The sequence below is a fragment of the Ammospiza caudacuta genome, chromosome 6 (genome assembly GCF_027887145.1).
Source record: "Ammospiza caudacuta isolate bAmmCau1 chromosome 6, bAmmCau1.pri, whole genome shotgun sequence".
NCBI lineage: Eukaryota > Metazoa > Chordata > Aves > Passeriformes > Passerellidae > Ammospiza > Ammospiza caudacuta.
In genome coordinates, this window is record NC_080598.1 from 29,045,585 (window position 1) to 29,063,487 (window position 17,903).

Here is a 17,903-nt window from a genome sequence, read left to right on the forward strand (position 1 = left end):
ATCCACCAGAAACTTGAGTTATGGGGAGAAATTTCTTGAAGTGACTTACCCTTTGAACAATACGACCTAAGACCTGCAGAGCCAGCGTCCTCTGTTGTGTAACTTGGCTGCGAGACAGATGAAAGAGCTCTTGCAGAGAATAACCAGCTCTCTAAATGGCAGGGGGAAACAAAAAGAAACCAAAAAACACCCTCAGCTACAGCTAAACACAGGCCCCTTAAAATAAGATTACCTTATTTTACCTTATATTTATATAAGGTAAATTTTTTTATATTTTTATATATTTTACCTTATATTTATACCTTTACCTTATATTACCTTATTTTACACACTGCATAAGGGAAGATAAATTGCAAGCCAATGTTGTTACCACTTTGTGGCAATTGCAGAAGAGATTCTAATCTTAGATGTCAAAGGAGAAAATTGAACTTCTTAAGCAAAGGAAGTATGTACACCTTTTTCCAACACCACAGAACTTTAATAGCATTAAAAGAAAAAGCATCAACAGTCTTCTGGAAATAATGCAGTTCATGCATGCAGACACGACTTGTCTTCAGGAGTTTGTTTCTAAAGAAAAATTACTGCACTTTTGGAAGGGTCTTTTATCACTAAAAAACTTGATACAAAAGGAATCTACAAGATCTAACACAGAAAACAGAAATGAGTACCTTTTCTATGATATTACACCCACCTACCTCTGCCTCTTCTCCATGGTGGTGCAAGCCTAGATGTGTTGGCAAATCAGCATCTGCAGGAATCAATTCTCCCTTTAAACTGAATCGAGCTTGCATTCCCTATGGCAAAAGGATGGAGGGAGAAAACTATTTTTTCTATTGCTGTCCACTCAATTCATCTCTTAAAATAACACTTTTTACATCACCTGCCAGAAGATAACAGTTCAAAAACTCCTCAGGCCTCAAATTCTTTTTTAAAAATATACCCCTATCTTTCCTTTTTTCTCAGTTTTACATCTGTTTCATCCCAGATTACAATGGCTAGACTCTCACTTCCTAGCTCTCCTGGGTTGCTACAGACTGAACTGATCCTGTATCATTCCATTCGTGAAAGAAAATGGGGAATCTTTCAACCTGATGGAAGTCCACAGACTGAGCAGCCAGAGGACTCGTTTTTGAAGCCTTCACAACTGTTACTGCTGAGAAGCATGATCCAGACACAGACATGCAAAGTATCAGTTTCTGCTTCCAAACCTTTTTGGTTTTCTTCTGCCGAGGTGAGGGCAAATCTTTCATCCATTCCAGCTTCTCAAACTCTACATTGTCCATGTGAATCCACTCCTTCCTGGGCTTCACAGGCAGATCATCATCTTTGTGTGGGAAGAAAAAAATGTCAGTCTTACCTTCCAAGGCAGTGATGAAGGAAATACTATTCCTTCTTTGCCAAGCTACTCAGCTTAAAGACTGTATCAAATATAAGATTATGTAAAATAAAAAGAAAACCGTTTTCAAACTGACTGTTGTCTAATGCATAAACATCAAAGGTTTAAAGCTATTTTCATCTTTCATGAGAGCAAGAAGAGGAAGCAAACAGCACAGTAACGAAATTCAGACAATGCTAATTTAGGAGAAGTTGAACAGAAGTCAGGACACAAGTAAGGCAAAATTATCAGAACCAGTGCAGAAAAAATACTATCAGGCATACTTTTGACAAAGGAAACTAGTATCACTCAAGGAAGAGTGTTAGGGGGGACATGAAATTGAAAAGTATTAAAGCAGAGTCCCAGCAAATTATAGGAACCCAGCAAGATTGTAGCCTAGATACACTGAAGGCAGCTCAATATTTGTGCTTTGGTTGCATTTGTGATGCTGCTATTCAGTATCCCTCTCTAAAGGCTTGAAGAGATCAGCATTTGCACAGCTTTCCACAGACAGCTCAGTGGGGAAACTGGACAGTTGAACAAGAATTTCAAAGGTGCAAATACTAAAGGAAGAAATTACTAATTTAGCTTTATAAAGAGCTTTGACTACAAGAATTTGAGAAACAAGACATTCGTTGGTGCCTGACATCACAACAGCTGCCCTAGGAAAGAGACACATCACCATGTGGAAGAATCTCACAAGTGAAGAGACCAGAGACATTTAACCAGGAAAGGCTTTGCTACTAGGATACTACCGCAAACCAAAATAAGAAGAGATGAGCTAAGACGTTTTTGTTACCTCAAAAGAAAGCATGTGTAAGGACAGCAACAGGCAGCCCCTAAGGGCATGGAAAGCATTAGATCACTCCTGCTGGAGCAGCCCAGAACTCAACTGCATTGCAGCTATTAATCCTAGCACTCCGGTCTTCTCTTGCAAGGAACAATGAGTCCCACAGAGATGCTCTTCTTTCATCAGATCTTTTCCTGCTGATAACTGGCCTGAAACTTAACCTTTTACTTTCTTCCAATTAGCAGATAAACTTTCAAGAAAGGCACTCATCCTCTCCAGAATGAAGCTTCATCTTTATGATCAGTGTGGTATTGAATCAGGCAAGGAACCAAGCACAGAGTTATCTTGCTCAGCCAGAAAGCTGTTCTGCAGAATTTCAGCCAAAGGCTCAGCATGCATTTTAATTGAAGTGAAGGAAAAAGCATCTGAAATGTACCAAAGTGGAATGTTTGTGGGTGGTAGATGCAACATGAGAGGAAATAGAATCAGCAGAAAAAAACAAAATATATCGACATTTGTAATTTAACAAAATGTTTTCTCTATTAATCACTAAATTGACAGGGTTGAGCTAATCATTTTATGAATAAGATTATGCTTGTTACTAGAAGCCCTTAGTACAATGATCTTGTCAACAAGAAAAGATGGATATGTATTTCAAGGCATCAGCAGACTGTTACTGAGAAATCCCTTTACAGAAGCACAAGCTGGCAGTGTGACAGCAACATTTGCACTGAACTTTCTCAGACTTGGGTTACATTAAAGGCTACCACTCAACCACTCTTATTTTTGCTTTGCTTCCTGTTTTCTCTCAGTGACAGAATTTACTTTTCCATTTGATAAGGTTACAAGTTGCTGGATAAAGTTTCCCTATTTTGCCTCTAATAAACAGTAGTCTTTTATGTCACTAGAGGCACGTATGACTTTTCAGCAATCTTATTGCTTTGTGTCATCACCAGAAATTCAGTGTGGCCATTTCTGCTGGGCTATTCATATTCTGCATTTACTTCTGAGTATAAACAGATGCTGAAATTCCAACAATAAGTGCTAATGTCAAATTAATTTTTACATCTCCTAATGGACAAAATGGGCTGCAGGCATAAACTAAGGTACTGAAAAGGCTTCCCTTTTTTTAACTGTGTTTCAGCTCACCCTTTGCTGTTCCAAATATCCTGGAAAAACTCCTCTTTTTCTTCTGTGCTGTCTTCTGTAGGAGGCAAAAGATGTCAGCACACAATGTTTTAGACACTCAGCTATCCCCAAGAGCATTACTATTATTACCATTACAGGCTGAACAACATGCTTCTATTGCTCTCAGGAGATGAAAAGATGTCACTTGACCTGGTGCTATTTATGCACTCAGTTCTTCTGGGACTAAAAAGAACTAAAAATAATCTCTTAATTAAAGATGGATTTGTGGAAAAGTAAAACTTGGGGAGAAACTGCAAAAGGACTGTTCAGTGAAGTGTCTTCCTCAAAAAGAGGCTGAGCTTTACTTATTGTGCACATGTACACACACACATATACACTGACAGACTCATCCCTCTCAGCAGGAAAATGGTACTTGTTATCTCTTGCAAACATCAAGCTGAAATCCCAAAGTGATTCAGAGACTTCTTTAATCACTCTGCAGGTTACACTGGAACACAAAGGACTCATAGGAAGAGAGAATCAAGAGATGGAGAAAAGCAAAAATTGACATGAAATTGCGGGACAAGTATGTTAGGAACAAAAGTGGGGGGGAATGACAATGGAAGCTTAAAAATCACAACAGAGAAAACGAAATTGCTAAAGAAAAAATGCAGTGAGGAAAGCAACAGTAAGAGCAGAAGTCTAAATGGAAAGCTAGTCCTTTCTGTGCCATGAGAATATATGGGGTTGCTCTAGCTACTGGAGATAAAGCAGCTTTCTCCTCACACAGGCACATACTGAGCATTAAAAGGTTCTGTCATAAGAGGCAATAGTTCAGTAGCACTCCATGAAAAGCAGGACATTCTACATCCAAAGCACAAAGAAAATAACCCTGTTCTGTGAAAATCACTGGGTGGTTTCTGAGATACAAGACACAGAGTGGGGCCATCAGGAGCAATGTCACACTAAGAAATACATGCTCTATATGAGTAGTTTCCCTGAAGTGAGAGTGATTGTCATCTCTGTGCTATCCTGTGAACAAACTGTTAACCCTTACCTACCCAACACACTCTTGTCTCTAACCAGTACCAGTTAAAAGAAATTATTCAGGCACCAGATGAATCTCACTACTACACTCTTCTGTTTCCTTGTTCACATGACTGAACAGAAGAGCAATGATGCCTAGTTTAACACACATTTTCCCTTGAGAGGCCTTAGAACAAATTTCAAAAAACAAGATCTCCCAATGAACAGGCCACTTCCATTACATAATGTACCACCTTTCTAATTTCTGGAGCCCATCTAGAGACGTCTTTTTTGAACCCAAAATACGTATTTTTTAAATATAATGATAAAATTCAGATTTGGATCACTACAAAGTAGATTGATGTAAACACCACACAAATCTTGTATTTCTGCTCAGAAAATTCACAATATGTACTTTGTTTCTTACCCATGATTTCTACCTTCATATTTTCTTCCTTCCTTACATGTTCTTCCAGACCCGACTCCTGCATGGAAAGAGATGATCTTACACCATGCTGAGCCACATGCAGAGATTCCACAAACTCCTCCGGTCTGTTCAGTTCCATTTTTAATTCCTTTTTCTGGCCTTCATTGTTACCACGTTGTGATTTCAAGAAAGCAACTAAACTGGGATCTGCAAGTATTGACAAAGAGACAGACAGAGATGTGACAGAAAGTCTCAAAATACTTCACATGCCTATAGCTTCTGCTATTTATGTTTCAGTCTTTTCTACATGTCCTCTTTCTCTTACCAGCTGTCACTTCTCTTCAAACTAAGGCCCTCCACTGCTTCATGACCCCTTAGACACATAAGGTGGGTGTAACTGTCTGGTGAGGAGACACCAGAGAAAGAACTGATAAATGTCTTTCAGGGTAAAGCAACCACAGAAATTCTATTTTCCCAACTTACAAATAAAGATAACTGCTTCTTTTCCCCTCACTGCCACTCAAATGGGACATCTAAGCATGACTATAAACTGTGGAGAGAATTCTGGTCTGTGGTCCCTGCCAGTGGCATCAATCTGAACACAAGAAGAATACACATGACAGACCCCATAAAAAGAATTAGCTAATTTTTATTGAATTGCTGTAGAACTGCAAGTTCTAGCTCAGATATTGTGTTACAAAGTGATCTTTGACTGTCCTGAACTGACTCTCCATTCCAATTATGGTCTGACAACACCCAGAAAAATGACACAACCATTCTCTTCATGCTTTGAAGAGAAACATTTGGGAGGTAGATGTGTTTTGAAGGACAGATTATGTTCATATAGCTCTAAGATCATCATTTTACTTTCAGATCTGCTACAGATATCCCACATCATTTTGGATGGAGTGCACTGTCTCTGAACACTCCTCTCCAAAAGATGGTGTTGGGATGCTTATGCCAGAGGTGAACAGTAAGAGATTGTGCATTGTGCCTCAGTGAGGTACAGAAATACTCCAGTTAGCAGTGTCAGAGATATATAAAGTAGAACATAACACCTACAGTGGTTATTTATTCTTTGGAGGACAAAGGACAAGCAGTTGAGAAATGCTCTGTACTTGAGATAAGTCACCTGAAAAATGACTCCCGTGTCTCTGAAACATCTATCCCACACTCATGATTGCTGCACATTCTCCTCAATGATGCAGTTTAAACTGTCCTTGGTGAAGAACAGGCATTCAGCCCAGTCTCATTAAAGTATTCCTATTTTTTCTGAATGCAGGCAAGAGCTCTCACTTTCTTGCACTTCACAGTTGCACTCATTATTTCATCATTTCACTCAGTGACAAAAAAGTCACTGATGTCAATCTGTGCACAGTATATCAGAAACGAAGCCTACTTCTGTCCAGTCTCCACCAACAAAACCAGCACAGTACCAACAATAAGACACTGCCCAGCATAGAACTATGTACCCATTCTCATACTTCACACCACGGAGTATCCTCTGCTTCATAACCAAGAAGTTAATTCAGGGACTGGACAGCATTTAACATGCACAAATCATTCACATTCCCAAATTTGGAGAAAGTCTCCTTAATTCACAGCTCTGTGCCTGTCCAGCTCCTAAATCCACCTGTAAGTCAGCAATTTAGTTTAGGAGTGTTTCATCATGTATAATTCTCTACCCACAGATATTCTGGGAATTCCAAAATTACCCCCAGTTTCTTTAAGGCCTCAAAAGACTAAAGTATCTACCCTTGTAATCTACAAGGCATATAAAAATACATTGCTTCAGAAAATCTTGTTGAAAAATGCTTACAATACATCCCATCCTTTTTCAACTCTTTAAGTATTCACTTCACTAATATCCCAAAGGACAGAGTGGTGGGGATAAGGAGCAAAAAATCACAAATCACTCACAAGAAGCAAGTATGTAATCAGGGTATTTTTCATACACGTGCCATAGTTATAAGCAGTGAAGCCAAATAAAATACTTGGGTCTCTGAATGAAGGATGTACCCAAACAATCTGGCTGCAATTATTTGGTGTAGTTCCTCTGCCACGTTTCCAGTTATACCCATGTTGCTTGCAATGAAGTCAAGATAATTAATATGATCTTTAAGCTGAACCCACAAGAGACTTATGCATCTAAAATGCCACTCATATCTAAATTTGATGCTAGAGGACCTGAAATCATGAGAATTTAAAAAATCCTTGTCTGCCACCTACATCTGTACATCTGCTCTTCCTGAGCATATAAATTCATCAAACTAACACCAGCAAGTGTTGCAGTGGCCCAGATCATATGAAGTCTTATCAAACACACCACATTCAGTGTTCTCCTCTACCTTGTCATCAGCTGCTAGTGACAGGCATTCTCAGAGCACCACTGCGGACAGGGCTCCAAACCAGAGACCAGACCCCTGCTAGAATATGCCTGTACCCAACAGTGTGAAAATTAAAACATTTTTTCTAAAAGTCAAGGCTAATTTCAAGTTTTTCTGCTCTACAAGTATCGGTTTGAACTGAAATCTCCCACATGCCCATATGTTCTCCCTATCCGGGTACTGACAGTTCTGGCCCAAGTTTTAGGTATTTTGGAGGGGAAGACCAAGGATTCTTTCTCACCTCAACATTGCTATTGACACTGCTTCTTATCAGCTTCAAAAAATTACAGTTTAGGACCTTAAACATTTATGTGCAATCATGTATTTGGAGTGCAAGTCAATAAAGTTCACGGATCATCTTAACCCACAGCAGAGGGGTGACAAGAAAGACTTAAGCCAAACCAACCTTCACTGAAAAATAAACACTATTTAATTTCTTCACACTTAGTTCTTACTCATAAGCTATTGACATGACATGGAAGCAAGATTATCCACATATGGAATGAGCAGGAATTCCAAGTTCCCATCCTTGACCTGTGAATTTGCTAAGACTTTGGGACACCTACACATTCAATAAGTTGCCTCAACTCTAAAGCTGACCCTGGGAAGCACATACCCAGCTGAGCCAGAAGCCTCGCCTGCTCCTGCAGGATCTCTTCCTCAGACATGGACTGCAGCTTCTCCAAGTTCTCTTTGTGAATAGCTTGAGCTTCCTGCTCACTCCTTTGGCTTCCAAGACCCTCTCCCGTTATGAGACAAGGACGCTGAGAGGTCAAAAAGTCATCATCTTTATCTATAAGAAGAGCAGAGAAAGCAGTTAGTGATCTGTGTCTACAGCATCATGAATAAATCTCAACTCTGTCATTAACAGGCTTGCATAATTTTTTCCTTACCTTGGTAGTAAAGTTAGAACAGAAATAAAGAAGTTTAGCTTAACTTCAAACAAAAGTAAACCATTTGTGCTTTCATTCCATGTTACAACAAACATGTTGACATAATTTCCAGCTTGTTTCTTTGGGAGATTGAGGAAGATGGCAGGGAAAAGAAATTATGCTTCTTTAATGCAAAGCAACAGCATAAAAAGGTAAACTGCAGTATAATTCACAACTGATGCATCAGAGCATTCTTCCAACCTAGTGAATACTAGATTATTTCTCTGCCCAGGAATGCCTGAACCCACATTCGTATGCCAGCTGAACCATGACCTAGTAAATAGTTGCTGAGTAAGACAGAGAATTAGATGAGGTAAACCAGCTTCCAGATGATAAAGGATCAATTCTCAACACAGGCATGTTTGCTTCTAACAATGTCCTATAGTCACCTTCAAGGGTTAAACATATTAGAAGTTATAGCAAGGGACATTCCTCCTACTCTGAACAAAATTGAGTCTCCTTTATCATCTGATCTAAATCCATTTTAAATGTTCATTTCATTTAACCATTGCACCAGGTAACATGCTCCTTTGGTCAATGTGAGACCCTCCAGCTCTTCTGTAACCCACTATACAAGGATCTGACTTTGCAACTTTTTTGCGTATGTTTTGTTCATATGCTCCATATATTGACTTGGACCATCCCTATGCCCATAACCAGCCAGGCCTGAAAGCATCAAATCCCTGTTCAAACAGCAGCAATGACTCTCAACATAACACCGGGAAGATTTGATGTCATTGCACAGTTGTTGTGCATATAGAGCAGAAAGAGATAAGACAGGGTGACCTGGCAAAAGCTTCAGCATACCTCCCAACATCAGCAACTAAACTATTACAACAAACAAATACGTTGTTACTGCAAGAAATTAAGCTCCCCCTCTTCTCTTGCTTCTAGTGATCCTGCCACAACAGTCTGGCTGAAGAGGCAAAGGAATTTTGTAGTCTCTCTGTCATGTTATTACAGTTTAAAAGGGTTCATGTTCAAGAGGATGACAGCTATATGGCTGCTCTATTTCCCCTTCAGCTTTCTCAGACAGAATTATACATGTCCAATTATAACAGGACATACACTAAGCACAGTTTAGTGACCTGGATGGTGGGTTTGTGCACACACAGCACATCTGGCAGTTCTCTTATCAATTCTCTAACAGGGGGCAGGGCTGACACAAACCTTAGCCTAATGGTGATAATCTTCAAATGACATCTTGCCTCTATTTCAATGTGAAAAAGAGCATGTCAGGGTAAAACCCAGACACAGGGTGCTCCTAAGCAAACTGGACTGTCCCAGACAACACAAATAAAAAAAAGCCTGGAGATGCTGGTAACAGTTGAACTGACTTCATCTTTCCCTGTCACGTTGCTGTCAGACAAGTAACTGCTGGAGGTGGCAGTGACTCATCAGCACTGCTTCACAGCACCCCTTATGGAGCAAAGCCACAGTCTCATGGCAGCAGATCTGGTGACAGAAAACTGAGCTTTCAAACCTTTCAGTAGGAGTGAGAACCCACATCACAGTGGTCTCAAACACTTTCAACACAGAACCACTCTCTTCCCAAAATTGTGGAAATCAGTGATGAAACAAGAAAAACTTTACATATAACAAACAGAAAGGGAAAGGAGGACAAGAACCTTGAAAAATAAATCTAGCTTCCTGTGTGAAGTAAAAAGGAAACCAGGGAGAAAGCGAACCAAATTTTTATAACCATCTCAGAATTTTCTCCTTAGAATTTTTTGTTTGGATCTCAGACCATCTCAAATCATAGCCACAATACAGACATTCCAACTGACCTTGAGATTCCTAAACCGAGGACAGCAATGCTACCCTAATTTAAAAACGTGGTGCGCTGACGTTACGGTTACTAAGACTATGTAAATACGGTCAGTTGGATGAGCAGAACCTTCTCCACTTACCACCCCTGCTGCCGGGGAGAGGCGCCTCGCCCACGGATCCCACAGGATCCAAGGCATCCGGAGCAGCTGATCGTACTTCCACGCACTCGGCAGCAGAGGGAGCCGTCGGTGCCTTTTCAGCAGCTCTTTTTGCTGCCATCTTCTGTGCAAAGATGCTTTTTTTTCCAGATCCCAGCTGCACCTGCAAACGGGGAAGCCACGTACTCACTTTTCTATCCAGAGTCTCCCTACACACCTGCCATTAACAGGTGATGTGATCCTAAAGACACCCTCAGATCAGACTTTGGGACACGATATAGGGAGGTTGCTGGCAGTCACCTGTCCCTTTCTGTGCACATGTGAATATTTTTTAGCACACAGTTTACTGCTATGACAGAGAGACAAAGACATGGATCATTTGGCATCTAGAGAAGGAAGATGATTAATTATAAGTGAATTCAAGCAAGGAAAATACATCTAAAATGTCACCAAACACAATAGTTACAGCTTTCCTGCTGTTCAGAAGCTCTGCATAGCTGAATACCTTGGATTTCTGAGTATAAATGGGCTGTACAACACTGTGCTCACCACATGCTTGGAACAGGCTTCTTATAAGATGATTAGTGAGCAGCAGGGTGAAGAGATCTACACAGTAAGAAGTGGGCAAGTAGTGCTAAAATAATCCTGGTTAAATTACTGTGTTGATTGCCTAGGTAATGGAAGGGCATGCCTCTGAACAGCCTTGCACAGAGGATGCACAGGAAATCCAAAGGAGACTAAGCAAAAAATCTCTTGCATGTCTCCAGTCCAGAGAAGAAGCTTAAAAGGCAGTCTGAACATTTGGTAGCTGCTTTGAGCGCTTCTACATCAGATAAGCAAAACTGGTAGTTTAAAAAGTATTACTCTCACCCTTCAAAATAAGCTACCTCCTCAAAAGCAACCACAGCTGTCAATCACATACCAACTCCCAGCATCTGACTCCCACTCAGTTAGCAGTCCTTGCTACTACTGCAATGACTGATAATAGCAACCATGGCTTCCAGTTTTACAGTCTCAGAAAATAATTATGTCAAAATCAAAAAGCACTGCTAAAGATAACCTGACCAACCATACTCAAATGTTATGGAGGAGAAATCAGGTGCGATTTCAATAAGAACCTGGTGGACAAAGCAATAGAGATTGCTCCTCAGAGAAAAACAAGCAGAACAGGATCAATTCTATTACAGCACTGCAGATTTGACCCACGTTTATAAAGTTAGTCAAAGAAGGCTAAACTAAGAAGATTCCAATGTTACTTAACTGCAGGCTATGGAGTAGCTACTCGTTGGCAGCTTGGTAGAAGAACTCTCTCCTTCCCCCAGGTGGAAATGCCACAGATACATTGAGCTAGCTCATAATCTTCAGCATACTAAATTGGTTATTTTGAGCCCTACCAAGCCCCACTAAGCATTTAGGATTTAATGGGAGAAAGTTTAATTGTTAACGAAGGTAGCCTAAAACATCTGCTCCTAATCTTACCTCACTTTTTATCTCGGAGCGGTGAAACGTCCTTGGGAATGGGTCCCCCGTGGGCACTGGCATGGTCACTGCTACTGCACTGGTGTCTCGTTCCTGAAAAAATTCAAGCCCTGTAAAACCATTGCAACAGCCAGACATGTTTGTATATTTAACTGAGAGCAGGCTCAAAATCTCCCAGCTCTGCAGCTCACACTGTCATCAGGCTCAGAATACCTTGTGCTTATTCAGAGACAAAGTGAGACTATTTTCCAAAAGACTGGGCTGCCAAACTCCATGCATCACTCAAAGAATCAGATAAAGGAAAACCTAGGCCAGTGCAAAGCACAGAGAACATCCCCAGCAGAGTCCAGAAACTCACCCAAATCCACACTACAGCACATGCCTGCATGCAATCAGTGTGACCTGTAGGCAGTCAGGGCTGGAAGGTAGATCTGAAAGTATATTTAACTGACAAGAAAAAAATACACCCAAAGAGCTTTTTTCTTTCAAGGTGCTCCAGGACACTGGTCTACAGTGCTGCTTCATTACACTGTAGAAATAAAAAGCAGCCACAGAGCCCTTCATCCCTGCTTCGTTCAGAGCATTCAAATAAAGAAACAGTAGATCATCACACAAAAGACAGACATACAATAATTTTGCTGAAGACTGCTGTAATGTGTCGATCATGACTGTCCAATCTTTCCTCTGGATCTTCATCCTCAAAGTGGACACTAGCACTTTTGATCTTGGACTTTTTTGGAGGAGCTGGAGTTAGAGCTGGGAGAGTGTCAGGAAAACCTGAGGAGGGGAAGCAATAACAAGGAAAACAAAAAGCAGTCAAGTTATTGTGTACAACCACTGTGCAGTAGGTACCAGACCAAAGCCTCCTAATACACCTTTTATTCCTCTAGTGAGAAATAAGGATAAGGAAGCAATAAGATGCTTAAGAGTCCCCTGTCTCTAAGTTAAAGGGTGTAGTGAAGAGAAACATGCTTGAAGATTCTATTTATGTATTGGCACAAGGTCTTTCCAAAGAGCTCCATAAGCAGGAAAGGGTACTGAGATCTCACTGCAAGTATTAAGGGAAGTAGCAAGGCTGTATAGAAACAAGTATTGTCCTTGCACGTTGTGTTGAGGCATAAAAGAGCATATTTCTGCTGCAAACTGTTAAATGTGAGGGATTTGTATGATCATGAACAAACTTCTTTTCACCTGCTATAATCAGATCATATTTCCTCTACCTGGAACAAAGTACTGCAAGGTTTATATTGCTGCTTTTAAAAAAGCACCTTGTGCTTCTGAGATCAAGCACATGACAAAAGTGTTACAGCTACTATTGATAGAGAAAACAAAAACAAGCCAGATCTGCTGGCTGAAAACTGGAGCAGCTAGGAGAGGTAAATCTCAAAGACACTGGGTCTGGATAGCTGGCAAAATAAGCAGTGAGAGTTCAACAGCACGAATTACAGAAAACACCTCTTGCTGGCAAGGTACCACAGACAGCTGATAAATTGGACTAAGGCACCAAGGGTGGTTCTACTGGATGCTAGCAGCATTGGACAAGCCAATTTCCAAGGCTAAGGAATAAATAATACTGAAAGAAGGGCACAGAGACAAGGGAAAAGCAACACTAGGTTGAGAGACAGAGAATCTTAGTAATTCAAAGAAACAAATGAATTTACCATCCAACATGACTACATCTTTGCTGTCCTGGAGTGGGGGTCTCTCAGCATCTGTGCTCCCTTCCTTCCCTTTCCTCTTGTCTGCTTTCTTCACAATCTTCACTGCAGGTGAAGCTCTGGCTGCCAGGAACTGGTTCTGAAAGCGCAGCAGGTCTGCCTCGGACTCGCCAGGCTTTGGTCTCGACAGCATCCTGCCTTCCTGCTCTTGCAGCCCAGCCACACGTGCTTTTCACACAGGACTCCAAAACATGGAAAATGGGTAAAACAACTGGAATTCCTGGAGATAGAATGGAGACAGCACGGGAAAACTCATTTTTGTCGCACGCTTACATTTCTGTACATACCACAGAACCCCTACTTCAGGATCACCTGAACATAAACACTTAAACAGGAGTCCCACACAAACGGAATCCTGCTCTTCACTGCTGAACAAAAGGCTACTTCACAAGCCTGCACAAGGTCTGTCAGCCAGCTAGGAGCACAATGGCATCCAGCCAGTAAAAAGACAGACAAAAAGTGCATCACTGCCAGAATGCCAACAACACGGCCTGGGATTCGCAAAGTCAGAGTAACATCTTGTCCAAGATGATAATTGAGCAACTCAAATCCAACAGATTTGAGCTGCTCAATTATCAATGCCAACCAAGATTCTCAGAGGCACAGTATCACATAAACATCCCCCTCCAGCACACCATCTCCTCCAGATCCCTGGCAGGATGCAACAGACTCTCCACATAGAGCTGGACGATGAACTCCCTGACTCTTTGCTCTCCTTTTCACTCAGATCTCCCAAGTGAAAGAAGTCTTTCTTTCTCATGTAGAACTCCTGTTCTCATTCTCTTTCCTTACTGGCAGAAGCTGTGCTATTTCCAATCATCTTCATTCACTGCCCAGGTCAATTTGGGGTTGAAAAAAACCAGTGAGATTTATACAGACTTTTTCACACCATGCACATGACAACTCACCAGGAAGGCAATTACTCCACCTCCCATCTACTAGGCAGGAAAACATCGGTGACTCTTGCTCCCCACATCTGATTCCCAGAGCCTGGGACCAGCAATCCACTTCTCACAGGCAGCAAGTAAACTGTTTGCAAATACATTTCATTGTATTCCTAGCATAAGCACACACCTACTTGCTGTTTATTTATGGAGCTTGCTGCCACAACAGGGCTCCCACAGCCAGGCATCGCTTGCTTGGACCCTCTTTGATATCCATAAGGAGCAGAACATGCATCCAAAGCCAAGTGTTCCCTGCCCTGTCATCACAGCCTTCAAAGCCCAAAAGAGGAGCATGCCTGCTTTAACAGGCACAAAACACACTGTTGGAAGTAAACACTGCTCCTAAGCTTTCTGCAAGAAGCCTCCTCCACACACAGCTCTACATAAACTTCTCCAAGTCTCTCCCTATCAAAACTTGATCAAGAAATACAGCGCCCCTTCAAACTGCCTTTGTTTCTTGGGAAAACTGTCAGCACAAGAAGACAACCAAGCAGCCACTGTTAATGAGGTTGGATGGTCTTCCAGGAAGGCTTTGCTTCAACACACGTGGGACCTGCAGACAATGAATGCAGGGAAAACTCTTGGCTTTCTTCTCAGGGCACCTTTTCCCATGTCCCATGGGAGCCAATACAGCACATCAGCAACACTCCCTTGGCTGTCAGGAGTCCTCATTCCCACCCACCAGAGCTCAGAGAAAGCACACAGGACTAACAGACCTACAAACTCCTGAGGATCAGCGCTAACCCCAGCATCCTGCAACCTGGTTACCTCCAGCCTTGCAACTGGCTACTTAAAAGCTCACCATACACCATCTGTTTGCCAGGGATGGGACCTCCAGCCAGCCAGCACAAGCAACACAGTGAGATACTGTCCTAGGAACACAGGAAATGGATCAGAAATGCTGTCCAAGGACTATGAGCACCTCTGAACTCCACTACATAGTGACTGCTATGTACACTATCATCTTACTTGATAAACTCCAGCACTGGTAGGCTTTTTAATTTCTGGTGGTTCGTCTGCACTTACAGTGTATTTTTCTTCCTCAGCAGCAGAGCCCAACACGCAAAGGGAGACAGTTACATCTATGCACCAGACACAGTCAAAAGAGAAAATATGTATACGTTGAAGCAAAAAAAATCCTCTCTGACTGCTACTGTCATTTGTGAACCTTGGGGAAGGCCTTTTTACCCATTCTCAAGTGTACAGTTTTGCATCATTTTGATAAAGTTATGAGATTTGGGCAAAAGAGGAATACAAGATCCTGCTGTCACAATTAGTGTCTCAAATTAACCTCTTCAGATCTTGTTGGTTGTGGCAAGAATTTAAAAGGAGAAGCAGAGAGTCTCTGCTCTCAGTCTCTTCTGGGCAGCCCAGCAGGCAGCGGAAAAGCACAAATTCCCCACTTGAGATCAGCAGGCAATGAAAGCCTCACTCAGGATTATTGACTCTTTTGCAAAATGGTGACATGCATTCTCTGGTCTGTCACAAAAATGCTTTCTGCACACAATGCTGTAATGGCCAACAGTCTTCTTGACACTTTTAGTTGCTACAGAAAAGGCAGACAGTGGAAAGACACTCCTCACAGATGAAAAATTCCAGCCACAAGAGTCAGCTGCTGCAAGAAATTCTCCTCAAAGAGGCTCCACATCTCATGCTGGTCACAGTGACTGTGACCCTGCCTGTCGGGCACACACCGTGTGCATGCACACAGCACCCTGCCAACAGAAATGCTGCTGTCCCAGCTTGTCTCGAGAGTCTCTGCAATAAACAGGAACCAGAACAGCGCAAAATAAAATTAAAAACAACAGCTGTTATTAACACACTGAAGAGATAATGCGTGCCAGCGTTCCCACCGCGTTCACAGCCCTGATGGACTTACAGAAACTACTCTGAATCAAGTCTCAACCAGCCGACGGAGACTCGGCCTGGCAAGGCCTCCCTGATGGGGGCAGGGAGGGAAGGAGGGAGGCACACAGCGGCACAGATCCCGCAGCACCCCCCGGCACGGCGGGCATGGCCACTGCATCGGCGGCCGCGCGGAGCCCGTAGCCGCGCTCCTCTTTACACCAGGGTAAAGACCAAGTGCTGTGCCCCTGCCGGCTACACCGAGCGAGGCCGGGCCGGGCCTGCCCCGCCGCCGCCGCGGGGTTCCCGCGGGCAGGAGAGGCCCCGCGGCCGCCGCAGCCCCGCCGCCACAGCCCGGCCGCCACTCACCTGCGCGGCGCCGCCGCTCCCGCCCACGCTTCCGCCCGGCCGCCGTCACTTCCGCCCGGCCCGGCCCGGCCCCGTCCCCCGGCTCCTGGCGGGGCCCCGGAGGCGCTGTGGGTTCGCCCTGCGCTTGTGCGGCCCAGGGCAGCTCCGCCGGCGCTACCCTGGGTCCCAACACTGGCACACAGAAACGCATTCGTGTCCGCGCAGGAGCTGTGCCGGAGGGCGTGGCCGGGCCCGACACCGGGCGTGTTTTGGGAGAGCAGATGAAAAAAGCTCTGTGAACATGGCTGTAATTCATTATTCATGACTTAATGTTTGTAATATGTGCCAAGCTTTATTAGAAACTATGAGAGAGCTGTCGGAACTTGCAGGAGCTTTGATTTTAATGTTGGTTATTGATTTTAGTGCTTGGTCAACTTTCAGCTCTTCTTACAGAACAAGTCAATTTTGGAAGGCACCACAGCTGATCATCTGGTCCAACCTCCCGGCTCAAGCAGGGTCATCCTAGATCACAGGGCACAGGATTGCATCCAGGTTCTAGAATATCTCCAGTGAGGGAGATTCCACAATCTCTCTGGACAACCTGCTGGTTGTCAGTCACAGTACAATAAAGAAATTCTCCTTCATGCGCAGGTAGACCTTCCTGTGCATCCGTTTTTGCCCCTTCTTTATTTGTCCTATTTCTTGGTACCATCAAGAAGGGCTCTGCTCCATCCTCTGACACCCTCCCTTGAGATACCAATAGGCACTGGTGAGATTAATAAAGATGATATACCTGGGGAAAAAAATCTCTGAGCATGAGAACATGCACAGATTCTCACTCAGCTTGGACCTGGTGGGCTCACTGGGAAGGACTCACCACAAAGTGCTGTGATGCTGTAAAAAAATTAAGCACTTTTTCACTTTTGGGGGGGGGGGTATACCTTTAGAAAGCTGCAATACTACTTAAAAATTACAGCCAGAAACACATTTTATCCTTTATGACCACTGTAAGCACTTAAATCTCTAGATTTCTGTTCATCTTCAGGCCACGCATCAGAGCACCACTGGGTTACAGAGGGCTGGGGCAGGTGCAGTGGTGCCAGCAGAAGATTTCTCTCTGCCCCTTCCAGGCTTTCCTGGGGCTGAACTTGGGAATGGTTTCCCATGCACCCCATGGACACAGTTCAGTTCTCCCAGCTGCACAGTAAGGCAGGGAGGCCGTGGCACTGCTTGCCTTGGAATGTGCTTGGGTGAAGCATTGGGGCTGCTTAGACTGTCTGACAGCTGCTTCTGGTTCTGGCTCAAGACAGCCACGAGCATTTTCCCTCCCTGACTCCTCTCACACTGGCTGCACGGCTTCTGTGGCCACACACACAGTGTCTCTTAGCATGCAGGTGAAATGAGGAAACAATCTTTTCTGCCAGAAAGACATACAAATAGAATATATTTGATTTTAATTACTGCAAGGCAGGAATGCTTCCCATCAGATCTGCCAGAGTTGTATGTATCTTTCCTTCATTCCATCAATTATTTACCTTCAGTTTTAATAATACAGTTAAGGGCACTATATATAGTT

The 17,903-nt window shown here is 43.0% G+C and overlaps 1 protein-coding gene across 1 annotated transcript in view; it reads right to left on the reverse strand.

Annotated features, from left to right (window-relative positions):
* The window catches only part of RPAP1 (RNA polymerase II associated protein 1), a 35,753-nt gene extending 22,430 nt beyond the window's left edge, over positions 1 to 13,323 (reverse strand). The window contains exons 1-9 of the mRNA XM_058807024.1: positions 13,134 to 13,323; positions 12,101 to 12,249; positions 11,473 to 11,565; positions 9,976 to 10,156; positions 7,750 to 7,926; positions 4,747 to 4,953; positions 1,209 to 1,324; positions 696 to 794; positions 50 to 151 (exon numbers count right to left, since the gene is read on the reverse strand). Of these exons, the coding sequence (XP_058663007.1) occupies positions 50 to 151; positions 696 to 794; positions 1,209 to 1,324; positions 4,747 to 4,953; positions 7,750 to 7,926; positions 9,976 to 10,156; positions 11,473 to 11,565; positions 12,101 to 12,249; positions 13,134 to 13,323 (1,314 nt within the window). The remainder of the gene's footprint in view (positions 1 to 49; positions 152 to 695; positions 795 to 1,208; positions 1,325 to 4,746; positions 4,954 to 7,749; positions 7,927 to 9,975; positions 10,157 to 11,472; positions 11,566 to 12,100; positions 12,250 to 13,133) is intronic.
* Positions 13,324 to 17,903: the final 4,580 nt, after the last annotated feature.